This window comes from Centroberyx affinis, unplaced genomic scaffold (assembly GCF_046629955.1).
Source record: "Centroberyx affinis isolate AG114_WGS23_722 - 3 ecotype Tasmania unplaced genomic scaffold, CSIRO-AGI_Caff_v1 ptg002303l_1, whole genome shotgun sequence".
NCBI lineage: Eukaryota > Metazoa > Chordata > Actinopteri > Beryciformes > Berycidae > Centroberyx > Centroberyx affinis.
In genome coordinates this window covers 173,036-198,525 of record NW_027280576.1, presented here as the reverse complement: position 1 = coordinate 198,525, position 25,490 = coordinate 173,036, and the positions used below count along the sequence as shown (strand labels likewise).

At 39.8% G+C, this 25,490-nt stretch overlaps 1 protein-coding gene and 7 non-coding genes across 8 annotated transcripts; 4 read left to right on the top strand and 4 right to left on the bottom strand.

Annotated features, from left to right (window-relative positions):
• Positions 1-5,823: 5,823 nt before the first annotated feature.
• On the bottom strand, positions 5,824-25,042 carry LOC139655546 (gamma-glutamyl hydrolase). The gene is made up of 9 exons (XM_071532987.1): positions 24,699-25,042; positions 20,441-20,555; positions 17,943-17,993; positions 14,964-15,048; positions 14,167-14,305; positions 12,270-12,376; positions 7,767-7,857; positions 6,791-6,928; positions 5,824-6,183 (listed from the first exon to the last, which is right to left on the bottom strand). The coding sequence occupies exons 1-9, from the start codon at positions 24,808-24,810 to the stop codon at positions 6,062-6,064; spliced, it is 960 nt and encodes a 319-aa protein (XP_071389088.1). The 5' UTR covers positions 24,811-25,042; the 3' UTR covers positions 5,824-6,061.
• Positions 9,069-9,140, bottom strand: trnat-cgu (transfer RNA threonine (anticodon CGU)). The gene has a single exon. It is a non-coding gene; the product is annotated as a tRNA-Thr (tRNA).
• On the top strand, positions 10,084-10,138 carry LOC139655550 (U7 small nuclear RNA). Its single transcript, XR_011696073.1, has one exon. It is a non-coding gene; the product is annotated as a U7 small nuclear RNA (small nuclear RNA).
• trnat-cgu (transfer RNA threonine (anticodon CGU)) lies at positions 10,700-10,771 on the bottom strand. The gene has a single exon. It is a non-coding gene; the product is annotated as a tRNA-Thr (tRNA).
• On the bottom strand, positions 11,926-11,997 carry trnat-cgu (transfer RNA threonine (anticodon CGU)). Its single transcript has one exon. It is a non-coding gene; the product is annotated as a tRNA-Thr (tRNA).
• LOC139655549 (U7 small nuclear RNA) lies at positions 12,693-12,747 on the top strand. Its single transcript, XR_011696072.1, has one exon. It is a non-coding gene; the product is annotated as a U7 small nuclear RNA (small nuclear RNA).
• On the top strand, positions 13,249-13,303 carry LOC139655548 (U7 small nuclear RNA). The gene has a single exon (XR_011696071.1). It is a non-coding gene; the product is annotated as a U7 small nuclear RNA (small nuclear RNA).
• Positions 18,565-18,618, top strand: LOC139655547 (U7 small nuclear RNA). Its single transcript, XR_011696070.1, has one exon. It is a non-coding gene; the product is annotated as a U7 small nuclear RNA (small nuclear RNA).
• Positions 25,043-25,490: the final 448 nt, after the last annotated feature.

The window sequence follows — 25,490 nt, the reverse complement described above, 5'->3', positions numbered from 1 at the left end:
CAAATGCCCCATGGGGTCCTATAACTTCAAATTCATCCATGTACAAATATACAAAATATATATATATACCAAAACACATTTTCGGGAGGACATGCCCACCCAAAAAAAGGGAAACAGACAAACAAAAACAACAAAACAAAACAACTAAAGGCGAAAGAAGTCCATCTCTATGTGAAATACATGTCCAACATGTATCCAACAAGACATTTCAATGTCTTGAGAAAGGTCCTTGTGACTGAAACGTTGACTCTTTTTAATAAATCAATGCAGAGGTGAGTGTGTGCGGGAATTTACTTTTTTTCTTTGGAACTGGATCTTCGGGGTAATTGATTCCCTGCACCACAAAAGAGACAAAGCAAGTGGTGTGCGTGTTGCCTTCTACTCATTATGAAGTGATGCAGCCACTGTCCTTGTGTAGCGTAAGACATTTCAGGGATAACACCACCTGACGCAACAGGATCTCATAAGAAGTCATGAAATGAGCACAAACTCTGAAATGCAGATTCACGTGCTGCAGACACAAATTATGTGAAAATGATGTTCCTCCGCCACAAATTGGATTCTGTGACAAGAACATGAATTGGGCACGACATTTTCAGCTAAAGGTTGGCTAACGGTGAAGTTTAGGCAAATCATTTTGGTTAAGGTTTGGGTTAAGGCTGTGGTTAGGCAACTAAAACAACTCGGTCAAGGTTAGGGAAAGGCTTTTGTCATAGTTAAATAAGAAAGATTTTAGCTAAAAATACAAATTTGACTCATGGTAGAAGCTGGGAACTGAACTTGAAGTCAAACTCATCCACCCATCCACCACCTGAACACCCTGACTTTCCACTGAGCTGCTTCAATGTCACACTGCTTCCTGTTTACAGCTGTGTCTCCTTCTCTCAAGGTTAGTGTAAGGTTTTGGTAAGGATTCGATTTGAAAAAAAATCACTGAAAATGTAAACTTCACTCACAGTAGAAAACTAGAAAAATGTGATGTATCCATCGAGTTTTGGTGATTTTTATGTTTTAACGTCTTCCTCTATGGGTTGATTTTATGACCCTTGGGCTTATGAAACCCTTTCAAAACCCACTAAAGTCAAGAATACATGTTGGTCAAGCTAAAAACTGGAGAATTTCGAGATTGGGATAGATTTTCACCCGACAGTGACAATATGCAAAATTCTACATCTTTTAAAAAAAAAAAAAAAATAATAATAATAATCATTAGGCTACCTGAAATCCATCATTCACTATCTCTAAACATTTTGAGGATCAAGTCTGTTCAGTTTCCTATTATCCTTTAACGAGCACTATAAATTGTTTTAATTGTGTGTTTTCAATCACTTTGTAAGGGTGGGTGTCACTTATTTCAAATGTTGGATGTCTCGTTGTTGAACTCAACTCTATAATGTATGCATAAGACCTGGCTTTTTACAGCGACAGTTAGAGTTTATTCTGTGGTCTCATGGCTCCACCTAGTGGACAGTTGTGTAAGTGTTAAGTGCATGGACACTGCACCATGTGTGTCAGCATGTACTGTGAACCAGTGTCAACAAAATGCCTGTGCTTTTATTGTACTGGGCAAAAATAATTCTGATTCTTTAATTGTACCTTCAGGCTGCTACCAACTACATTGCTCCTGTCCAGTGGCCTATTGATCCAGATGATTGCTTGCTGTACAGCCAATTGTGTTTCAGTACAAATGTCAACACTCATACATGATTGGTTATTGATAGGTCATGTTGCCCAGATGCTCGGCTGCAGGCAGACAGCAGAGACGTCTGGTGATATATTTGTATGTAAAGGGAATAAATTGATCTTAACATATAAAATTGTCTGGAAATATAAAAATCATGGTAGTCACTCTCAGTATGATGTATGGATAAGAGCTAGCATGGAGCAGCCGAGTCAATTATCTGCCAGGGACACATGATGAATGGCTCTGTGGTTCGTACTGTCGCTTCACAGCAAGAAGGTCGTGGGTTTGAATCTCCACTCCGGTCCTTTGTGTGTGGAGTTTGCATGTTTTCCCCGTGTTCGCGTGGGTTTCCTCCCACACATGCAGGTCAGGTGAACTGAAGACTCAAAAAATTGCCCATAGGCGTTTGTGTGTAGTATGTATATGATGTAGTATGGTATATAGTGATATGTAAGTATATAATGGTATGTTTAAACTAGACTATGTTCTCATCACTTTATCGCTAAGTGGACCAAAAATGTCTAGAAACCATCATCTAGTGGACAATTCTCTAAAAACTACCTGATAAATGGAGAAATCAGTTCATGGGTGTGTGGTGCCTTATAGCCCCAGTATTCTCAATGTATTCTATACAAAACCATATCTTTTTCTAATTTAATTTAATTTTGATCAGATATTTCATTATCTGTTTTTTACTGTGCAAATTCATTTGACCACTATGAAGAGTAGGTTTGAGTAAGTATTTAAAATTTCTTGAAGACATTATGTTTCTGTTAAAGTAAATTGTAAGCCTTCTTTGCATCTGGTGGAGCGAGTGTCAATCATTTCTGTAGCTGGAGCAAGTGTAAAAGTCTCAAGTATTTTTTCCTCTGGTTGTTGCCTTGTTATATGAGAACAAGTATTGTCTGTTTACTTGATTAAGCCCCTCCCCTTCGCTTGAAGAGGAAAAAATGTTTTTTACGCACTGCCTTTCAAAAATCAAAAACTTATGCTTTACTGAATAAGTCAACTCAACTCTAAATTTAGACATTGGGCAATGTATTAGAATATATGAAGTCAAAAGAGCGAGGGAAACACTCATGTTACAATGACCCGATCTAGTGTGAATAAAAATATATCTATAATAAATACTCCATAAAGTACACAACAGTGAGGTTCAATTGACTTCCTTTATTGTCTGAGCATCTGGCACATGGTTTAGCAAACAAGCAAAACTTGTACAATCAAGTGTGCAGTCAGTGAATCTATCCAAAGCCACAGAGTCGATCACAAATAACAACTTGTGATTAAACACTGATTCATTCAGTTGGTAATTGATTGATTGAAAAGCTACTCTCACACAGTAGTGCTACCATGACAAATTCCATATTGAGGGTAGTTAAAATGTAATTTAAAAAGTAGTTTGTTTGGTAAACTAGTTTGAGAATGGTTACCTTGACTGATGAAAATGACAACTCATACCAATACAACTCATACCATGATGTCACGCAATACAACAAAACATTCACTGTCACATTTTCAAACCAATCAGGAACTGAGCCAGACAATCCAGTTTTTTCATGAAGAAAACTGCTGTTTTCGTGGGAAAACCCTTTGCCTGCAATTTTCATGTTTCTCAGTTAAAATGAAAGTTTTAATCATTTGTGTTGAGCAGGTTTCATTACAATAGGCCTTTGAAACCTAACCTAATAACATTGTACAATTTAAAGAATACATGGGCGGCAGTGGGGAAATAATCATTCATTTCTTCATTTATCTTGAAAAAGAGATAGATAGTTAGAGATACATGTTTACTGACAACAGTTCTACAAAATACTGCAATTTAACTTTCAAATAAAATAAATTCAGTGCTCACAGAAACACACACGTGAACAATCATGTAAAGATGAAGTCTTTCTCAAGACTCATCTGAAGAGTTTTGCTCCAAAATAAGACATCCACCATTAAAAAAGACACCTACTGTTACAAAACGGTTACACAACTTCAAAATATGATACTACTTCCTGAAAGATAAGTAGGTAAGAGTTACATTTTGGCTGACAGTCTTACAGACTGGATGCTCTGTATCTTATGATCTTATGCTGCATTTCATTGTACTCGTTCAAGTCGGAATTCCCAGTCTGAAATTCGGGCAAAATCTATTCCGCCCGAGTTCTCCGACATAAACACAGCCGACGTCTCAGCATCAATTTGTACTTAATAAAACTTGATTTTACATGATATGTAGTTTTTGTGTTATTAAAACGTGTTCTAACAACTTTGTAGTTTCCATTTGTAACTTAATTCAGTTTGACTTTACTAGATAGAAGTCTTTGCTGTATTAGTCTGCTAACGTTACCAGAGCTGTCAGGTAGCTGCTGTTAACGTTAATGCTACCCATTAACGTTAACAGCAGCTACCTGACAGCTCTGGCTGTTGCGTCCATGTTTTCCTGAGAAGACGCACTGGAACGCATTTAGATCGGAAGTCAGTAATTCTAACTCTGAACTATCGACTTCCGACTTCCAATGGAATGCAGCATTAGAGACACTGAATTATGAACTCCACGTACAGCATTGTGGAACAGAGCCAATAAATAAATACAAAAAATGAACAATAAGAGAATAAAGATGGCAAAGTGATACAATCATTTTCTGTCTCCACAGAAGGAATGTCAAAGAGTCACATTCATTAACTGACAGATATTGGAACAGCAGCTAGTTTACAGTCTAATGGCCTACAATAGCCTCTTTCTGATAATCACACTGAACTCAGTAATAGAGGTGAGTCAGTTTACTGGTTATTCAGATGTAAGCCAAGGCTTCAGCGGGGTTTCCTTCAGGTTTTTGCAGGGGCTCACACCACAAAGGCTTCTAGCTCCTTCCAGCCTCCTAGACTTTTTGGAGTTGAAGGAGCCTTATGGGCTCGACATTCAGGGGGGCGATGTCACAAGCATTTCATTCATTTTCTTTTGGCATTTTCACCTTTACTGGACAGTTCAAAGTCAATAGAGACAGGAACGACTGGGAGAGATAGAGGGGGATGAAATGTGACAAAGGTCAAATGGGGGTCCGGGCCCCTTATGTGTACTAAATTATGGGGTCCATGATTTGAAAGAGGTTGCGAATCGCTGCCTTAGACCACTGAGCCACCAAGAAACCCCGCAGTTCATTCATTTTCAATGAGAGGCGAGCAGCAAACAAAGATTCGTGGGATCTTTCCTGGCAAAGCAAGACGTGATGCACGAACTTGGGAAATTTTGCGCTTGTGCATGTGAATGCCACAGACTAGAACATTTGTTGACCAACATCACTGGAGGTTTTTCAGCGTTTTTTCTGTGTTGATAATTGCAGCATGGAGGAACAGCTAATTGTTGCAGTGGCTGATTTTCCTAAGTTACTTGACATGTGGAAACATGTCTGCTGAGACATCAACAAAAAAGCAGTTTGAATGGAATGAACCCACACATACACGCTTCTGGTTCACTTGTAACAAGTACAACATTTCAAATAACTGAAGCAAGAGTCTCCACAGCAGTCCATGGCTGATTTTTATATGCAGTAGACAGACGTATACTATGATTTGATAGTAGATGAGGTAGCTTAAAAATGTATAACAAATGAAAACACAAGTAGTTACATTTGCTGTTTGATGTTTTACTTTTTGGCTACGAGTGGAAGGATTGTTGTTGGCTTCCATGGCTCCCAAATCATCGCATCTATTAAATATATTCACTCATGGCACTGTACGGCGCTTTGGATAACAGTAACTAAATGTCATATGTTAAAAATACAGAAATCTTCTCCACCAGACAGTTCACAATGTGGGAAGTAAATTACGTAACATACAGCAATTCAGAATGTAACAGTATTCCTTTAGCGATGTTCAACGGACTGGATGTAGCACGTGGAGCCAGACTCAGATGATTCAATAAGTTTTGCTGCTCCGAAATCTAAACTATTTTACTTTGGTAGATCATTTCCTCTTTTTTCAACTAGCATACCTCTACAGGAGTATAAAAACCTACTTCTAACACATATAATATTTTGCTCAGTTTGTTTCATTCTTCCTTGTTTTCTTTCTTGTCTTTTTTGCCTGTTCTGAGGTGAGACATTTTTTTCTAAACCCCCTTTTTTTATAATCTCGTGCACAAATTTGTATTTTTTCTCTTCTTTCTGTATTTTTTATTGTTCATACCTGTGCAGTTGGCCCTTTGCTTCTGCGTTTCATACTACTATGCACTAGACTAAACTAAACTAAACCGCTAATGATTGACTTTGAAGCCAAGCGGCCACTCCATCAAGTGTCGACTGGTTTTGAAAATGGACCAGGATGTTCTAGAAAACAGAAATTCTAACTTGATTCAGACCAGGTGTGTTTAGTCTGCAGTACTGTACGTCAATCGAAGTAGTAGTTCTGCACAAAGATGGTGTCGATGCCTCTGAAGATAGGAGAGAAGTTGTAAATGAGAGCCCGCTCTTCCTCCACAGGACTGGAGAAATGGTGGTGATTCTTCATGGCTGTAAGAGGGGAAGAGTGGGTGGAAGGAAGGAAGGAAGGAGGGTGAAAGGAGACAAGAGAGTGAAGGAAAGGGGGAGAAAGGGATCAGAGAGAGAAAGAAAGGGTTTAGAGAGAGAAGGCACAGAGAGAAGGAGGGAGCGGAAGAGATCGACATAAAATTGACAAAAAGAAAGAGTTTGGGGTGGAGAGAGAGAGAGAGGGAGGGAGGAACAGATAGATGGAAAAAAAGTGGGTGAGAGAGAGAGAGAGAGAAAAAAAGACACATATGAAAGTAGTAGAGGATATAAGAGACAGAAATCACTCATCACACACACATTTGCTAATCCTAACCTAAACCTAATCCTAATTTTAATCTGCATAATAGACCCTTAAAGAAGTGAGGAAGAAGTGAAACTGTCCTCATATTGGAGAATTTCCCTCATCTTTCATTTGACCCTCATAAGTGTAAAAACACAAGACATTTGGTCCTCCCAAGTACAAAAACACAAGACATTTGGTCCTCCTAAGTACAAAAACACAAGACATTTGGTCCTCATAAGTGTAAAAACACAAGACATTTGGTCGTTTAAGTGTCACACAAACACACACACAGGAACCCCATCTTACCCTCGGAGATGAAGAAGCTGGCAGTGTAGAAGGAGGCTCTGACAGCGGAGCTGGAGTGAACCATGCCGGGCTTGTCTATCCACTCAAAGGGGCTTTTCTCCGGATGCCACTGCACCGCGTAGAATGGATACCGGTAGGCTGGGGAGGGGTGGAGAGCAGACTCACACTCAGCAGACCAAAACACCAGGAACTAACTCATCTACTGGAAAAAGGACCCTCAAGTCAAGAACTTTTTTGTTTTCAGGGAGCACCAAGCTGCTGCGTCCATGCGTGCCACCATCTTTTTCTAATCAAACTAAGTCAGAATCAACATCATCATCCGAATCACTGTCATCAACAATACCATCACCATCCTTAGAAAGATCTTCATTCTTATTATTAGAACATCATCATTTTGTCCTTTATCATCTTTATCATCAGAATAATTAGCATCATGAGCATCAGATTAAACATCATCTTTGTCACTATTATCATCGTCATCAGAATCACTTTATTCACCAAGTATAATAAATGTACAGGGAATATGGTGCAGAAATGTTGAGCTTTACAGTTAAAAAATGTCATTACCTGAAATTCCTAAATTTGTAAAAGTGTTAAGTTGTCTTTGATCCTTTAAAAAGTGTCATAACCTGTTTTAGTTTTGTGTTCTGAATCATTTTACAGAGTAGGAGTCACTTTTTTCAGATAGTGGATTTCTCACAGCACAGGACCTCAGTTTTGCCTGTTGGAGTCAATTTGTATTCTGTGGTTTCATGGCGCCATCTGGTGGACAGTACCGTAAATGGTAAATTCATAGTATGTGTTGCACTATGCCTTTACACGCGTGTGACATCCTGATGTCCTGTCAACATGTGTATTGATGACAGTTGAGAAGAACATTTTTGAGAAATGTCATGAATTGTACCGATTTTGTACAAAATAGCCAAACTCTTTCTAACTGTGGCTCTACTTTTGCCCATACAGGAAAGAGCAGTACCTTCCATGGTGGAGATGAATTCCTTCTTTCCATCATTGTTGGTGGACAGGATCTTGTAAAATCTCTTCAGCTTGGCATTACGGCTGTAGTTCTGTTGGTCCAAAGACACAGATATGATATCATTATAGTTGTCACAGTTGGTAAATGAGCTTCCATATGCTCTGCTCCCTCTGCATGGAACAACTGGAAAATGGGTTTGCAAAGCTTCTGGGAGACATTGGTCACTGCTCTTGACTGATGCGTGGCACTTTGTTGCTAAAAGTTGAAACCTCTTTTTACCTCTAGAAAGAATCAGATCAGCATATCTTTTCCATTAAACAGCTACATTTTGGGCATTTTGCAGATGCTTATCCAGAAAGATCCAGAAAGTGCTGGCAGAGCAGTGGATCTCAGTCTCAATCCTGGTCCTCGGGAGCTTGCACAGAGTTAGAATGAAAGACATTCCTACACCATGTGTTAACTAGGAACCTTTCTTTTCAGTACCTATTTCTTCTTCACGCTGCTTTCAGTCATGATGGCATGGTGGCCAAGTGGTAAGGCATTGGTCTCCTAAATCAAAGATCATCAGTTCAATCCCCAGCCATGCCTTTAAAAGTTTATGCGAGTCCCCTGTACACCATGCAAGCACAAGCTAGAATTTGTTGTTCTTCATGGAGTAAGTAAGAAAGTAAGAAAACTTAATGAGTAGATATACAGTATATGGTCCAGCAGTCTGGCTCAGTGGTTAGCATGCATGTCCCATCATGGTTAAGTTACAGGATCAAACCCTGCAACAGTGATGTGTCTTAACTAGAGCAAGACACTGACCCCCCCCTACTGCAGTGGTTCTCAACCCTGGTAAGGAAGCAATGAAGCACCTTTCCTTCGCATTTAGAGAATTCAAACAGCTCTTATCATGGCTGCCACTTAGATACTTCCGGGTCATTTCACTCAGTTAGGAACCTTCCTAAGCAAAAAAGACAATTCGACCGCAGCCCTGGTGTCCCAGGTCTCATTCAGCCCCTGATTACACCAGGTGAATGTAATTAACTACCACCTGAAACAGAAAACCAGCAGGGCTCTGGCTCTTGAGGACCAGGCTTACTCATGTCAACATCAAGACACATCACTGTTGCAGGGTTTGAACCTGTAACTTCCCCATGATGGGATAGGCATGTTTACCACTAAGCCAGACAGCTGGCCCATCTAGCCTTCTATTTCAAGTCATTATATTTTCTTACTTTAGTCTATCGTTCCATGAAGAACAACATCAAATTCTAGCTGTGCTTGCATGGGGTAGCGGGGACTCGCATAAACTTTTAAAGGCATGGATGGGGATTGAACCCATGATCTTTGGTTTACGAGACCAACGCCTTGCCACTTGGCCACCACGCCCTCATGCCTCACTGCAATGTGAAGAAGAAATAGGCACTGGAAAAAGCACGTGGCTTAGGAGTGTCTTTCAGTCTAACTCCCTGTGACCAGAAACATGCCAGAAGTTTGGACATGCTAATTTGATTCCCTCATCACAGAGTGAACTTTTTATCACATGGAATGCATTACAGTAAGCATCAGTTGGCTCGTGGCACACATATCTGAGAAAACAGACTGCTTTGACTCTAACACATGGTGAATAATGTCTGTTTTAACACATCGTTTAGCAGGAGGAACACCCTTTCCTCCTTAAACAATTACCTTTAAGGTGCCCCTGAGCGAGGCCCATAATTTGCAATGGCTCCAGTGGAGTTGCTCAGTGTAGCTCTGCTTGTGTCCACAATTTGAGGGACATTTTCTTGACATAAGTGTGCCTTATTTCAGAAAGTGAAACTGCTTTGGGAACCATTAAAGTTGTCTCATCCAATCAGCAGATTTATATTCACTTATTTTTGGAAGAGATGAGAAGAGAAGAGACGAGAAGAGAAGAGAAGAGAAGAGAAGAGAAGAGAAGAGAAGAGAAGACAAGAGAAGAGAAGAGAATAGAAGAGAAGAGGAGAAAAGAGAAGAGAAGAGAAGAGATAAAGTGAAGTAGGTAAACAAGGAAAATAGAAGAAGAGGTAAAGATGGATGGAAAGTGTATTATAAAAGTTATTTAACAGAATCTGATCACTTTATATTTTTAGCATTGTTATTTCTGTAAATCTATCAGAGTCAGCTGGGTTACGGAATTCACCACCAGTTATAGTTCTGAGAGCATCCGTCTCTTTTGTTGAAATGCATGTTATCAGTGTGCCGTCCCTCTGATTTGCATAGGACCCGCCCACTTTGTACTGAAGAAACACCATGACTGATGTTGCTGTGGGCCAGATCAGGATACGACTTTGAGTCAACAAAGCTACAGGAATATTTGCTCTTTGAATATTTTTCTAGTAGGATTTCCATAATGGGGATCCCACAAATTTGATGTATAAAGTAAATTTAAAGCTTCTGTTGGTTTATTTGCATTCACAAGCAGCTATTCTTGTTTCCAAATTGGGGGTTCAAAAGGTACAGCACTGTATGTAACACAAGCAGTGTGTTTGCTGCACTGGGTTAAGTAGTTGATATCATTAGTTGTTGATTATGGCAGTAGAGGAGATACCTAAATTAGATGCAAATGTAGAATTGAAGATTTTTGTTTTAAATTGTATATGTCTGCAATTTGTGGAAACTGAGACTTTCTTATTGCTGGCATAAAAGTCATTGAAGTTCTGAGCCAAATGAAGAGCTTTGCTTTCGACATAAGAACATATTTGAGGATGCAATTCTTCTTCTAGCTTTTTTGTTCAGTGATTCTCTTAATTACACACTGTGCTCCCACAGCACTTTGGTGTTACCAGGTGGAGTTTTTAACACCTCCAATCCAAGCATATAAAGTGCTGACACACGTGTAGAATACTATATACTACTGAATTTCAAGTAGTAATGATTTTTGAAACTGTTAAATGTTTTAGAGTTGAACCTTTCACTCATTTTAAAGGCATGGACGGGGATTGAACCCATGATCTTTGGTTTACGAGACCAACGCCTTGCCACTTGGCCACCATGCCACCACGACAGAAAGAAATGAGGAGAAGAAGCCAGCAGTGCAAGGAGTGGTTCCCAGTGGACATGAACCCGAGTTATGTCTTTCATTCTATTTCTTTCAGCAACTAGAGACACACCCAATGTTCAGCCATGGCAATTTACTTACTTCATCACTGACTGAATAGTAGAAGGAACTTAGTAGAGCGCAAACCTCCACCAACACTTAAAATTGATCCAACTTGCAAAGCTGCAGCCTCTGTAACGATTAGTATAATAGTTGTCTAATAGTGGAAATCCCAGATCCAAATGACAACCAAAATCTAATCAACTGATCCTTTTGCAAAGGAATATCTGTCCACCAAATCTCGGACAAATATGTTGGTAACGTTTTGAGATATCTTGCTAACAAACCAATGGGTGTGAAAACAAAACCTCCTTCAACAAGTGGCAAAACATGCCTATCTTAACAAGTCGTTGATTGGGTTTCTGACCTGAAAGGCACCAGTTCAAATCCTGGATGGACTATAAAAGTCTGGCCAGGGGATGTGATTACAGTTTTTTTCTGAATGCTTACAGTAAACAGTTTCCTTTGAGGTGCCCATGACCAAGCCCCTTAATTCACAGTTTCCCAGTGCGACTCCACTTGTGTAGAGAATGTTCTTGAATCAAGTGACATCACCTTCATTGTCTTATATACCTTATTTTAGAAAATGACACTGCTTTGGAAACAAAATAAATAATGACACCCATTTGCAAGAGAAGAGAAAATAAAATAAAAGAAATATAGAGAACAGATTAGATTAGATTAGATAGAGTACCTGCAGCAACAGACTCCAAAGGCTACCGGGTGATTTTACTGATTAGTTCCTCCTCTCTGGTTTAAGGTGTGCTAATCTGTGCAGTTTGTGGTTGGAATGAAAAACTGCAGACTCTTGGCCCTGCATGGCACAGGGTTGAGTACCCATGATGACTTACATAACATCACACAGCTGCCTCTCAGAGTGGAGTGAGGGCTTGGAGTCTACACACCTCTGAAATGAGATTCAGCAGTTGCTCATCAACAGTTAAACAGGGTGGGTTTGAAGAAGGGTCCAATTACTAAGCCACCTAGAGAGTATTGACTAATGAATTCAGGTGATATATAGTTTTTCCAAACGTTTCACTTACAGGATCTTAAAGGCATGGATGGGGTTTGAACCCATGATCTTTGGTTTACGAGACCAACGCCTTGCCACTTGGCCACCATGCCTGGGACACCATGATGTCAGCACTCAAAAAAGAGGTTCCCTTAATTCTCAGTTGCTCTAACAGAGTTGCTCAGTGGTGGAAAATGTTTGTGAAACAAGTGACATAGGGTGCCTTATTTCAGAAAGTGAAACTGCTCTTGAGACAAGTGCAATGACATCAGCCCATCAACAAATTTTAATGACTGGTTTATGGAAGAGAAGAGAAGAGAAGAGAAGAGAAGAGAAGAGAAGAGAAGAGAAGAGAAGAGAAGAGAAGAGAATTAGTAGAAAGTACCTGCAGAGACAGACTCCAGCTGTGGAAGTTGGAGGTGATGTTTTCCTCGGCCAGAGATTGTAGCAGATCCCTGGGAAAACCCCGGAACAAACGACTGGACTGGGCCGCTAAAGGATGGACACACACACACACACACACACACACACACCGAGTCATGAACAAGACAAAGATTTATAGTGAGAAGCGAGTGAGATCTAGACATTGAGAGAAAGAAAGTGAAGAAAGTAAAGAAGAAAAACAGGAGAAGAGGTGAAGATGGACAGTTTTGAGTGCAATCTTATCTCCATTTTGCTGAAACGCATGTTATCAGTGTGCCGTCCCTCTGATTTGCATAGGACCCGCCCACTTTGTACTGAAGAAACACCATGACTGATGTTGCTGTGGGCCAGATCAGGATACGACTTTGAGTCAACAAAGATACAGGAATATTTGCTCTTTGAATATTTTTCTAGTAGGATTTCCATAATGGGGATCCCACAAGGTTAATGTACAAAAAAAAACTTTAAGTTTGTTTATTTTCTTTCAAAGTAGTTGAGCGTATGTATGTTATGGGAGTTGATGCGTGAGTTACAGGCCAAGGCTAAAAACACTGAGTTTCATTACAAAAGTGAATTTTTCACCATTTGTAAAAACTGTCACCTCTTCGCGTCTATAGAAGTAAAACTAATAATACCAAAGTTCTGAACAAACTAAAGGAGGAACACACTTGAGGATGAAATTATTCTACTCATTCAAGAATTTTACAAACTTTACTGATTCCGATTGGGGGAATTCTCTTCTCTCTTTCGCCCTTCGTCAGGGAGGTCAGAGGTCAGGCTCAGCTACAGATGGGCAAACGCTTGCTGTCATGGGGACTTGAACCCGAGTCCAACCACTAGGCCGCTGCTGCATCTTGATTGTAGAATACTGGCTAATGAATTCCAGGTAGTCATTTTTTTCTAACTGTATACATAGTGTTTTTGGAGTTCAAAAGCTAAAAAAATACTTGCTCTTTGAGTGTTTTTCTAGTAGGATCTCCATAATGGGGATCCCATAAGTTCAATGTGCAAAATAATCTTGAAGTTTCAACTGGTTTATTTACATTCAAAGTATTTAAGCTTTAATGTGCATTATGGGAGTTGATACTTGAGTTACAGGCCAAGGTTAAAAACACTGAGTTTCATTACAAAAGTGAAATATTCACCATTTGTAAAAACTGACACCTGACATGTGAAGACTACAGAAGAAAAGAAGAGAAGAGGCCCCCCGCCTGGTGTGAGAGGTGGGGCCACAGCCTTAGTATTGATGGAGGAAGATTGAAGTGAGAAGAAAAGAGACTAGAAGACAAGCAACAAGAAGAAACTAGAAATAACTGCCTCGCGGTTGTATGCCTCCGCCAATAAACTTTGTTTTATCATTGCAAGGACAGTCTTTATTTATTGAACATAATTAATGTGATTATTAGGTCAACTTAAAGGATTTTGGTGTCTGCAAAAGTAAGTGACAGCACTTCCACCGTTTTTGTAGAATGACCCAAGATCGTTTTCTCAGCTACAGTGGTAAGCAAAACATTATGATGTCACAGTGAAGTTGACCTTTGAACTTTTGGATTTAAAATGTCATCACTTCATCATTTTATCCTATTAGACATTTGTGTGAAATTTTGTCATAATTAGCGTATGAATTCTTGAGTTATGGCCGAAACCGTCTTTTGTGAGGTCACAGTGACCTTTGACCTTTGACCACCAAATTCTAATCAGTTCATCCTTGAGTCCAAGTGGACGTTTGTGCCAAATTTGAAGAAATTCCCTCAAGGCGTTCCTGAGATATCGCGTTCACGAGAATGGGACGGACATCGGGACGGACAACCGGAAAACATAATGCGTCCGGCCACAGCTGTAGGGAAGGAGAGGGATACCTGGTGTGAGAGTGAGAGGTAGAGCCACCGCCTTGGTGTCAGTGAGGGTGAGCAGGTTCTTGTTGGCTGTGAGGACAGAAAGCTGCTGGAAGCCTTGGCAGGTTCCCCAGAGAGGGAAGTAGTCTCCAGCATCGTTGGCCTGGAGGGGGGAGGAGAGGGAGGGATGAGAGGGATGAATTGGGAGGGGTTTTTAACATTAAATGATTTACAAATGACCTCCTTGAATCATTTACAAATGCTATCTCCTTACTTTAATAGAATCAGACCAGTTTCTATTTTGGATATTCTCAAAAAATCGAATAAACAAGCTAAATAAAAAATAAAATAAGCTCAATACACCACACATATTGTATATACTGTGTATATTTTCAGGACTCTCTTCTTTATTTCTTCTTTTTCTCTGATGTTTGATATTTAATTCAATTTGTAAAGCTTGATTGCTGCTTGTTTGTCTGTATATTGCACTGCACCAACCTCACTAAGTCAAATTCCTAGTATGTGAAAATGATTCTGATTCTAAACTAAATGAACTGAAAGAATGAAAGAAAAGTTCTCATTGTAACAATCCAACATTTTAAAACCTTTTGCCAGCATGACCTGCAGACATAAAATGCTAATTTTGTGCCCTGCATTTGAGATTTGAGATTTGTGATGAAGATTCTAAGATAAAGAACAAAGATGTTTTAGTGGATAATTTCAGCATGACATCATCTCACTTTTAGTTTAGTTTAGATTCACAAACGAGAAAAACAGAGATGCCACGTTGAGAAGTCAGTCATACGAGTCGAGGATCTTACCTTCAGAGCCAAGTCATAAAAGATCTTGGCGGCTCGGCTGAACTGAGATATCTGGAGGTCTACATCTCCTCCTGGGAGCAGCAACCTGAGGAGACATTTACATTTCAGGAATTTAGGCCAACTGCTCACAGATCTGTACAGTAAAACCTCAGTAGTTGACACATCACTTTTGGACCGCTTTTACATGTTAAGCATTATCTGACAATCTCATTTGGAGCGATGTGATGCAGTGAATGCAACAGTAGAATGGGTTTAAATTCAGATTACCAACATTAGAAACAACTAACAGCGAGGGTCGAAGCCACAGACAATAGATAATATTTCACTGTTGTCTAAATCGGTGTCTTGTTTGAAATCATGTTTTTTTTTTTTGCCTTCTGATGATTTGCTGTGTGTTTTCATTTGATATGTTTTCTTGGTGTCTCATTTTAAATGTTTTTCTTGTCTTGGTTTTCTTGTATACTATATATGATATCCATATTACTCCTTTTTGTAGCTCATGTTTAATTTGTGTATTTATTCATTTTATTCTATATTTTTTCTCTTCATTGTGAAGCACTTTGTAACTTTGTTTTGAAAAGTGTTATAGAAATAAAGTTTATTACTATTATTATTATTATTATTATTATTACAATTTACAATTTTACAATTTCCCATTTGGCAGACGCTTTTATCCAAAGCAACGTACACATGAGATTTTAATACAACACAAGCAAGGTTCTAGTCAGGAGAAAACAACGAGAGTAAGTGCCATAAAGCTAAGTTCTGGTCCAACAGGACCTAGGTGCCAAGAGGCAGTGGATAGAGGCAATGCATAGAGTGCATAGAGGCAGATCAATAATTTTTTTATTGTTTTATTTTTTTTTTTATATTACACAGTCCATCAGGTGAGAAGGTGTTCACTAAAGAGCTGGGTGTTTAGCCTTTTCTTAAAGATTGAGAGGGACTCTGCGGATCAAATGGAGTTTGGTAACTCATTATTATTGTTATCATTATTATTATTATTAGTAGTAGTAGTACTAGTAGTAGTAGTAGTATTAGTATTATTACGTGAAAACCTCATAACTCCAATCAAAGTTGAAGGATTTCATGCTCCTCCGTGGATTGAGAAAACTCTACACCCCTTGTTCTGATAAAAATGTTTCAAACCTCATTGGATAAACTGAAAAATGCATGCTGGTCAAGCTGAAAACAAGGCTTTCTGAAAAGCTGACATTTTGAAGATACAAGGTTTTTACCCGACAGCGACGATATGTCTGTGTCCCTGGGATATTTATGTATAACAGAGGGCTTTCAGTTGACATAACACACCCTCTGGCGGCCATATTAAATTAAATTAATTAAAGAATTCATGTCCAAGCAGGACCTTGAAAAACTTGTTCATGCATTTATTTTTAGTAGACTTGACTACTGTAACAGTGTCTTTACAGGTCTCTCTAAAAAAGCTATTAGACAACTGCAGCTCATCCAGAATGCTGCTGCCAGGGTTCAGACCAGGACTAAGAACATGAACCACATCGCTCCAGTGCTGAGATCACTGCATTGGCTTCCTGTGTGTCAAAGAATTGAGTTTAAAATGACGTTGCATGTTTATAAAGCACTAAATGGTTTAGGACCAAAATACATTTCTGATCTCCTTCAGTGTTATGAACCCGCCAGACCCCTCAGGTCTTCAGGTGCTGGTCTGCTTACTGTTCCCAGGGTCAGAACAAAGCATGGAGAAGCAGCTTTTAGTTTTTATGCTCCTCATGCCTGGAACAAACTTCCAGAACATCTGATTTCTGCCTCCACTTTACAATCTTTTAAATCAGGGCTGAAAACTTTTTAAGAAATCTAGGGCAACACTCATCTGCACTGTTATATTTATTTATTTATTTATATATTTTTTATTTTCTTTTAAATGTGATTTTAATGCACTTTTCGCTTTTCTAATCCTCTTGCACTGTCTTTTCTTTTATCTTTCTATTTCACTTGATTTGAACTGCACTAGTTTACTTTTTAAGTCTTTTATCTTGTGGATCTCTTGTCTGTACTTTTGCACTTTTTAATTTAAATTTTTTACCTTTACTGTATTTTTTATTACTCTGTAAAGCATTTTGAATTGCCTCAGTGTATGAAATGTGCTATACAAATAAAGCTGCTGTCATGGTTCAGCCATGACCTGCCTTTGTGTTTCTTTCTGTTTCTCTGTGTTCCCTGCCTCCCTTGTGTCTCCGCCTCCTGGTCTGTCTGTCAGTGTGTAGTGTGGGTGTGGCTCCCTCTCTCCCCCAGCTCCTGCTCCCACACACCTGTACCTCATCACTAATCACCCATCCCCACAGTATATCTACCCCGGTTTTTCATCCACTCCTTGTCAGTTCGTCTGTTCTGTTTTGCTTCTGTTTTGCTTCCTGTTTGCTACCTGCTTTGTTCCTGTTCCATTCCTGTTTCCCAGTGTTCCCCAGTGTTCCCGTCCTCCTGTTATCCTGCCTTTTCACCAGTTTTCTACGTCTTGCCTTGTTTCCGGCCAGGTTGGTTTTTGTATTCCTTTGTTTCCCTTTTGTCTGTTGCCAGCCTGTGCCTTTTGTGTTTTTTTGGTACTCCTGCTTTTTGTATTTTTGCCTTATTTATTAAAAGTCTCAACCTCAGCAAGCCTCTGCCTGCCTGTCTGCGTTTGGGTCCAGCCCCCTGCGCACACGTAACAGCTGCCTTGCCTTGCATATTGGAGGTCTTCAGCTGTTGGGCAACAGTGGCTGTGAACAGTTGCATACAACTTGTCTGTCTCAACAGAACTGAATAGTGTCTTTTTAAAGCTGGAAACTTCACCACTGACACATCTGATCCATTTATTGTTTAGATAATGCCAGCTTGTTAGCTTCAAACCATAGTATCTAAGTCAGTTAACCGTCACTGTCTGAGAGGCACAATGCCCATCAGTGCTGTCCGTCAACACTGTGACAGACAGCAGAGCAGAAAACAACAGAACCACAGTCAACTCACCCATTTATTGAGTAGAATATCTTGGCATATTCTTCTTCTGTGCGATTGATTCTGGTGAACCAAAAAACAAAGAGACAGAGAGATAAGATGGTTAAATACACAGTTTATATACACAGATATCCAAGGCACTGAACCCCTTCCTGCTCATTCATTATAAATCATTCTGGATTAAAGCATCAGATACATGTCTACAAATAGGAGGATTTTAAGTGTGGTGAAAAATGAGCTTGAATAAATACGAATTTAAAAGTTATTCATCAAATGCAGGAAATCTCAGCACTAAGGAGATATTGAGTGTGGAGGGATGGCTCAGGGCTTGTAGCCTGTTCTATCAATATTCATTTACATGACAGACAGAGAGGGAGGGAGGAGAAGGAGGTGTGGACCAAAACATTTGTTTCCTAAGTGTATTACATCAACTACAATCAGAAGTAATCAGAAACAACTTTATTAACTATGAAGAAGAAGTAAAACAACAAGGTAAAGACAATGTAAAAGGCTGTCTTAATGTGATAGTCTGCTAATTTGCATAGGATCCGCCCACATTGTACCACACTGAGCACCACGACTGATGTTGTTGTGAGTCAGAAGGGGGTCGCAGTTGGAAAGGAGGAGCAGGCAGAAATGTTTACTCTTTTGTATTTTTCTAGCAGGATTCCTATAAAAGGAATCCCACTGAAACTGTGAATTATAAAACTGTCTTTTATAATAATCCTCATTCTCTTCTGTACTCATGGTCTTTGCCCTCTGTCTTCTTCTTTTCAACAGACTCTACACATTTTGGTGCATTACTGCTATCCTCAGTTCTTTCAATGCATTACATTTTACTCTGACAAAATCTAAGTCTGACACCTGTACATGCAGGGGAAGCTCTGACAAACACATCCGAGGAGTGTTTTCAGAGAGAAGGACATGTTGCACTCTCTCTCTTTTCCCACAGTCACAAAGACTCTGTGATATAATTTGTACACTTCAGTCCTCTCTTTCCTCCCAGGATCATCTGTAACTACATGCTTCATCCAGTCACCCCCTTCATTCGTTCACAAATCCAAATTTTTGCAGACATGCACATAACCTTACCTACACACACACACACAGCGCCACAGTGGCCATAAAGGCAAATAACCACCAATATAAACAAAATTCAATCATATTTTTAGAAAAGCATTCAGCTGACTATGATATATACTATGATTTAATGTCATGAACATTTATGTCAGCCTAAAAAAGGTAGATAAACTATTCTGTAAATAAAAACACGGGTGAACTCAGTCTAGGTGGGGTTACTCTATTATATCTGCATACATACACACACACACACACACACACACACACACACACACACACACACACACACACACACACACAAGGTCATTCGAGGACGAGCCCTTAAGCTTTTAACAGTTCCTGCTCTCTAACATCTGATTATGTGGATTCTACATGTTGGTGACACATTCCACTGTGAAACACATGTTGCCGCCCAAAGACTTCATCAGATGTCAGATCAGGCCTTCATGCTGGCACACATCCACCTACCAGCTGACTGTGTTCTTATCTCCCTGGGCGAGTGAAAAGAGAATATCACACTGCAAAAAATGTCCATCCTAACAAGTCTTTTGGTCTCATATTAAGCCTTCAAATCTAGAGAAGAGAAATATTCTGCCAAGGGGGGGGAGATAACACTTTCCAAAGCAGTTTCACTTGTTTCAGGAATTGTCTAGAAATAAGTGTCAGTGTCTTGAAGTCAGAATAAGGCAGACACTTGATTAGTTAGCCAAACTAGAAAAACTAGTTCTTTGCCTGCACCTACTGAAGTTTAATTCAGCAGTGAGATTATTTCTGCCAACAGGGCGGCTCTGCCTCTGAGAAATGTTTGCATAACTAAAACAACATCTTCAATAATTACAGCATCAAGCTTTTATCACTGTCATTCTCTCTTTCTCTCCTATCTGTCCTATCACTCTCAACTGCAAGCTGTCTGATGGAGCAGATATGTCTTAAAAACAAGTTGTCGGACACTCTGAGTTTCTTGCAGAGAAAAACATATTTTCTGTTGTTTTTACCATTTTAAAATAGATCCCATATTTACTTCCCACTTCAGTAGTTCCCATAGCCGACTCAGGTTGTACCACATTCCCATACCTGATCAGAGATTTGAGCGGGAGCTGAAAAGCACATCACCCTGTCACTAATTATTACTTAACTTAATTTTAGGGGGAAACTGTCAAAGGAAATACATATGGTTTTACTTCTCCACTACCAGCTTGTTGAATCTGAATAACTCCACTATTGGGCACAACCTGGGCCTTGTGTCTGGGTCCCCTACATTATGGGGACCACCTACTGTCTGTTTCTCCTACATTACAGGGACCGACTGGTTCCCATACCTCATTGGTTTCTGGGTAGTTGGGTTGTGTCAAGCTCCCAAGTCTGATAGGTAGCCTACCACCAGGAGTCATATTTAGTTCCTCTGTCCCCCATTGTCTACTTCCTGTTACCTGATGGGCACGGCCCTGGCCCCGGCTCCCTCCAGGTATTTGATGTAGGAGGCAGCGATGTAGGAGGAGCCACGGGCAAACTGGTCTCCTGGGAGGTTTTCCTGGGCCAACACGCCTATGGAGGAGAGACAAGACTGAGATATCACCACAGATATGATATATGAACACACAAGTTAACAGTGCAAGACCGAGAGATAGATATGTTAGGAGGAAAAACATGAGTCAACAAAGAACATGCGCGCACACACACACACACACACACACACACACACACACACACAAACACACAGAGACACGTTAATTGATTTTTCAAAAGAGAACTGGTTGATTCCCTTGAAATGAATTTTTATTTCTGCGATTTCTGAGATTTACTCAGCTTCATGTTCCCACAACCCCTACTGGTTTTTTAACGAATCCACTGACCAAACCTGTCAACCAAACCTTTTTTCTTCCTTTCCTCTCTCCTTCCCTCCTGCCCTCTACCCTCCCTTTCTTTCTCTGTCTACTTCCTCCATTCAATAGGCCAGCCAGTAAACCACAAATAGCAGCGACACAAAAGTTTTCAACACCTGACCTGCAGTGTACAGGAAAATAATATCCATACTGACTAACACATTAACAGATTGAGTTCTATTGATTTGTTCAGTCTGATGACACCATGTGTGTTCGTCTTCCTAACACTTAACATTCTCTTTCAGTTTTCCCAGATAGCTAGCTTGAAAACGATCCTCTGCCTCTGCATCATTATTCCTATTTATTATGAAAGAGTTAACACCACAAGACCTAAAATGAGTCAGTTTACCTTCTACTTGACACAGGGAAATTAAAAAATACCAGTTTAAATTTGTTATATTTTCAGTCTTTGTGATGAATGCTTTTTTTCCTGAGAAACAATGCAGCCCTGGCACATCTTCAAAAGATGATCCAATAAAAAGCTTATAAAAGCTCATGAAGTGAGAATAAAATATCATTCTTTAGTGTCAAACTTCACCATTCTGCAGGTTTACACCTGTAACAGGAGCTCGTGTGTAGTCATCGCTTTGTCTCTGGGGGTTGTGAGTCAAAAAAGTTTGAGGTTGAGAACATCTGACACTGTTGACACTGTTTCTTCAGCATGGCAGTGAAACATAATGCTAACACTATTGCTATTTCGTTCAAAACCACAAACATGGAAGTAAATCGCTCAGAAGCCCGCCTCCTAAGCTGCGGAGTCCCCCAAGGGAGTGTGCTAGGCCCCTTGTTGTTCCTAGTGTATATAAATGACATGAAAGAGGCATGTAAATGTGACCTGTTCCTATACGCAGACAATTCAGCTCTGGTGGTTGCTGACAAAAACTTGGCTCAGTTCCAGGAAAGGCTTAGCGAACAGCTGACAGCTGCGGAAAGTGGTAGGAAAAGTGAATGCCAAAACTAAGTTATTGGCCAGAAAGTCAGTGTTCCTGGAGCTTAATCCAATGCCACTTTGATTACGCTAGCACATCCTGGCACTGTAGTCTTCCCAAGCTGTGGAAGATAAAACTTCAGCTCTCCCAAAATAAACTGATCAGAGTGGTCCTAGGTCTCGGTCCACGAGAACACATAGTTCATGCAGCTAAACTGGCTCCCTGTGGAGTCCAGACTGACACAGTTAAAACTCTGTCAGGTTCACAAAATTGTAAATGGTGTAGGCCCAAATTACTTATTAAATTTCTTCCTGCAGGTCAGAGAGGCTCACAGGCACAACACCAGGTCTAGTGTAGCAAATCTGACACTGGTAAGGATCAGTAGCCAGATGGGTAAAAGTTATTTCAGATACTCGGGTGCCCAGGATTGGAATACGGTTCCTAATAGCATTAAACAGACTACAAACCCAGTCATGTTTAAGGCAAAACTGAAACACTGCCTTTTAGATAACATACCCCTGTAAAGACAGTTATGTAGGCAGGGTTGTACGTAGCTCATTTAATGGACCAGTTTTAGTATAATAGGAGGTGTTAGCCTGTTGTCTGAACAATGCCTGTTAATGCCCAATGTGAATATTTTCTGTATATTGATGTTTTTTGTGCTGTTATATGCCGCTAATGCCGTATTCCACTATCTCCACACGCATGTACGCACGCACGCACACACACACACACACACACACACACACACACACACCTCAACGACATCTAACTACAACAAGCACCACAATGGAAATAAGTCCTGTGACTTTTTTTGTGTTATCCTTGATGTTCTTTTAATTGTGCATGTACATTGGTGTTGCAACCATGGAATTGTCCTTTTAAAGTGAATTGTCAAATAACTAAACTAAATTAAACTAAACTAAACTAAAACCATGAGTCATGGTCTGGAATCAGGAACCTTCTCAGAGACCTGACCACAAAGATACAAGCCGTTTTATTCCAAAGAGAGATATCCACCGTTGAAAACACTGACACCTGTTCTTATCAAATATTTTATTGATACAGTATCGATCTGTGTTGGAAAGTAGGGAGAGAAGGGCAGTTTTATTTGATGGGAGAAGTGAGCTTTGATCGTATTGGTTGTATTTTTTATGTATTCCTCCTGGTAGGCTACAGCAAGAGGTAACCATTAAAGATATACTGTTTTCCAGGAAGTAAAAGTAATGGGATTTTGATATAAAAATACAAGAAAATGAAAAAAGTTTATACTTTTGACATTTATTGTTAAATAGTTGTATATTATGACATAAGGTGAAAAAGTAATTTTTCATGTCATCATGGCTTTAAATCTTTATGGCCCCTCCATGGATTGAACAGGTGACCATGGCATTGTTAACACCAAGGCTGATGAGGTGTGAAATATTAAGGGTTACTATCAGGGACAGTGGAGGGTAAACACACCTAAACTTAATGTACCCCACCCTCCTTTTTATCTATGTTATCGAGGTTACCTGCCTTTTCAGGCTGATAAAAGTCTTTATGGGGCAAATTCAGAGTGCAGATCATAGTAAGCATTAAGTTGTATCAAACTGATGCAAGTTATATGAAGATAGGGTCTTTTAATGGAAATTACACAAATTAATGCTCTTAATAAAATGTAATTGATTTTTCTTTATTTTGGTGATTTATTTTGCCTTATGATGACCAACAACTGCAGTTCATAGTTTACCACCTTTTTATTTGCCATTACATCACTGGTTTCTATTCAAGTTATGAGTCAAATCAAGATATTTTCTTACAAAGTGGTTTTGTATTTGAGGTCAGATTTGTCTGCGTTTTTGAAAGCATTTTTTTTTTTTTTTTGTCAAAATGAATGCATAGTGTGTTAGAATGAAACCTGTCATATTATCTCCATCCAACACTTACACTTGTTTATTATCTTGTTATGTGCAATAAACATTTGCATTTGCTGGCTTGTATGAGACAGACTTCCTGTAAAGACCAATAAACCATCATTAATTCCCCAGCAAGCTTTCACTCATTCACTCACACCATCATCATCATCACAGCATCATCATCTTAAATCATCATCATCATCATCCCTTCATCTCATTCATTCATCCAGCTCACTCCTGCTCAGATACATGTTATCATCAGCACAAAAAATATATATATTTCCAGTGTTGTATGTATGTATTTCTAATGACAAATACATTTTAGGGACATTTTTTTGTAGATTTTAAAACTCACCTCTACATACATATTCTGGAATATATGTTATGCTGCTATTACTGCTTTTACTACTGCTTTTATTTATTTGTTTTATTTTAACTAGGAGAGAAGCCAGGCGAAATTTCATTGTACCTGAGTATAATGACAATAAAGACCATTAAAGACTATTGTATTCTATTCTATTAGCCAGTAATAACTGTGGAAAGTGAAATGATCATTCACATTGATTATGGTCCCAAAGATTATAATTCAATGAAGCATCTGTGTGTCTGTCTGTCTGTCTCTGTCTCTCTATCTCTTTCTCTCCCTCACACACACACACACACACACACACACGCACACACACACACAGGAGACATACATAAGACACACACATACAGTATATAGCCTAACAAATACATACAACAGCCTATATATAGAAACCACACACACCACATAATAGGATAATAGGAGACACACCACACATTCCACACACACACACACACACACACACACACAGATACAAATCAGACACACCACACACGCTCCTTTTCTCGAACATTCTCCACGCGATTTACATAAGTACCATGATCCAAAATTAACCCCGGTCTCTCCACGGAGCCGACAGATAAAAGAACCCATTCATGCTGTTGTTGTCTTACCGATGACGGGCCGGTAATTGAGCTGCTGGAGGCTCCCCGCCGCCACGGACAGAGGCGGACCGCACAGACAGGCGGTCAGCACCGCGAACACCGCTGCAGCCGGCCGACACATCCAAGACACCCGGCAGTATGACAGAAAGACGACTGCGAATGACAGATGTGGCCTGGGTCTGAGTTTTAACCTGCAGGAGGACAGGGAGCGGCACTCAATTGATTAAAAAAAAGGGGGCTTATGGGGAAAAAATGACTATAAAAATGGATGCGATTTAAACGGATCCCTTCTAGGTGATGATGCTGTGATGTAAAGGCGATTCTCCAGGCGCGTGTCCTCTCTTCTCTCACTGTCTTCTCCTCTCCTCCTCCCTCTATCATCCGTCCACTGTTATGTAGCATCAAGTCAGTCACGTGTGGAAACATCAGAGTAGGCGACTCCCCTCCATAGAAATACATCAGATAGAGCAGATTCCTCCCGCCACAGAAATAGAGCGTACGTAGGAGATATTAAAGGAGATATTAAAAAGTAGCGTCTTGCTGGACTCAGGTTATATGGAGCAGAGTCAGTGCATGCTATCTGCAAAAGTCAATTTGTTTGGGGTAAATACATAGCAGTGCATTAAGTAGTCGTGGCCGAGTGGTTAAGGCGATGGACTAGAAATCCATTGGGGTTTCCCAAATCAAATTTCCCAAATCCAATTCAAATCCTGCCGACTACGAATGATATGATTGTCTCCATCTCATCTCTCTTCTTCATACGCAAGACGTGACATTGACTTTGCATGTTTCTGTTCAAGA

Bases quoted from the DNA above. Each gene is read 5' to 3' on its own strand.
- LOC139655546 (XM_071532987.1), bottom strand. From the start codon at position 24,810: ATGTGTCGGCCGGCTGCAGCGGTGTTCGCGGTGCTGACCGCCTGTCTG. The intron at 14,306-14,963 runs GTAAGATCCTCG...TCCCCCCTCCAG, and splicing joins TTTATGACTTGGCTCTGAAG to GCCAACGATGCTGGAGACTA. The intron at 12,377-14,166 runs GTATCCCTCTCC...TCCATCCTTTAG, and splicing joins ACCTCTCACTCTCACACCAG to CGGCCCAGTCCAGTCGTTTG.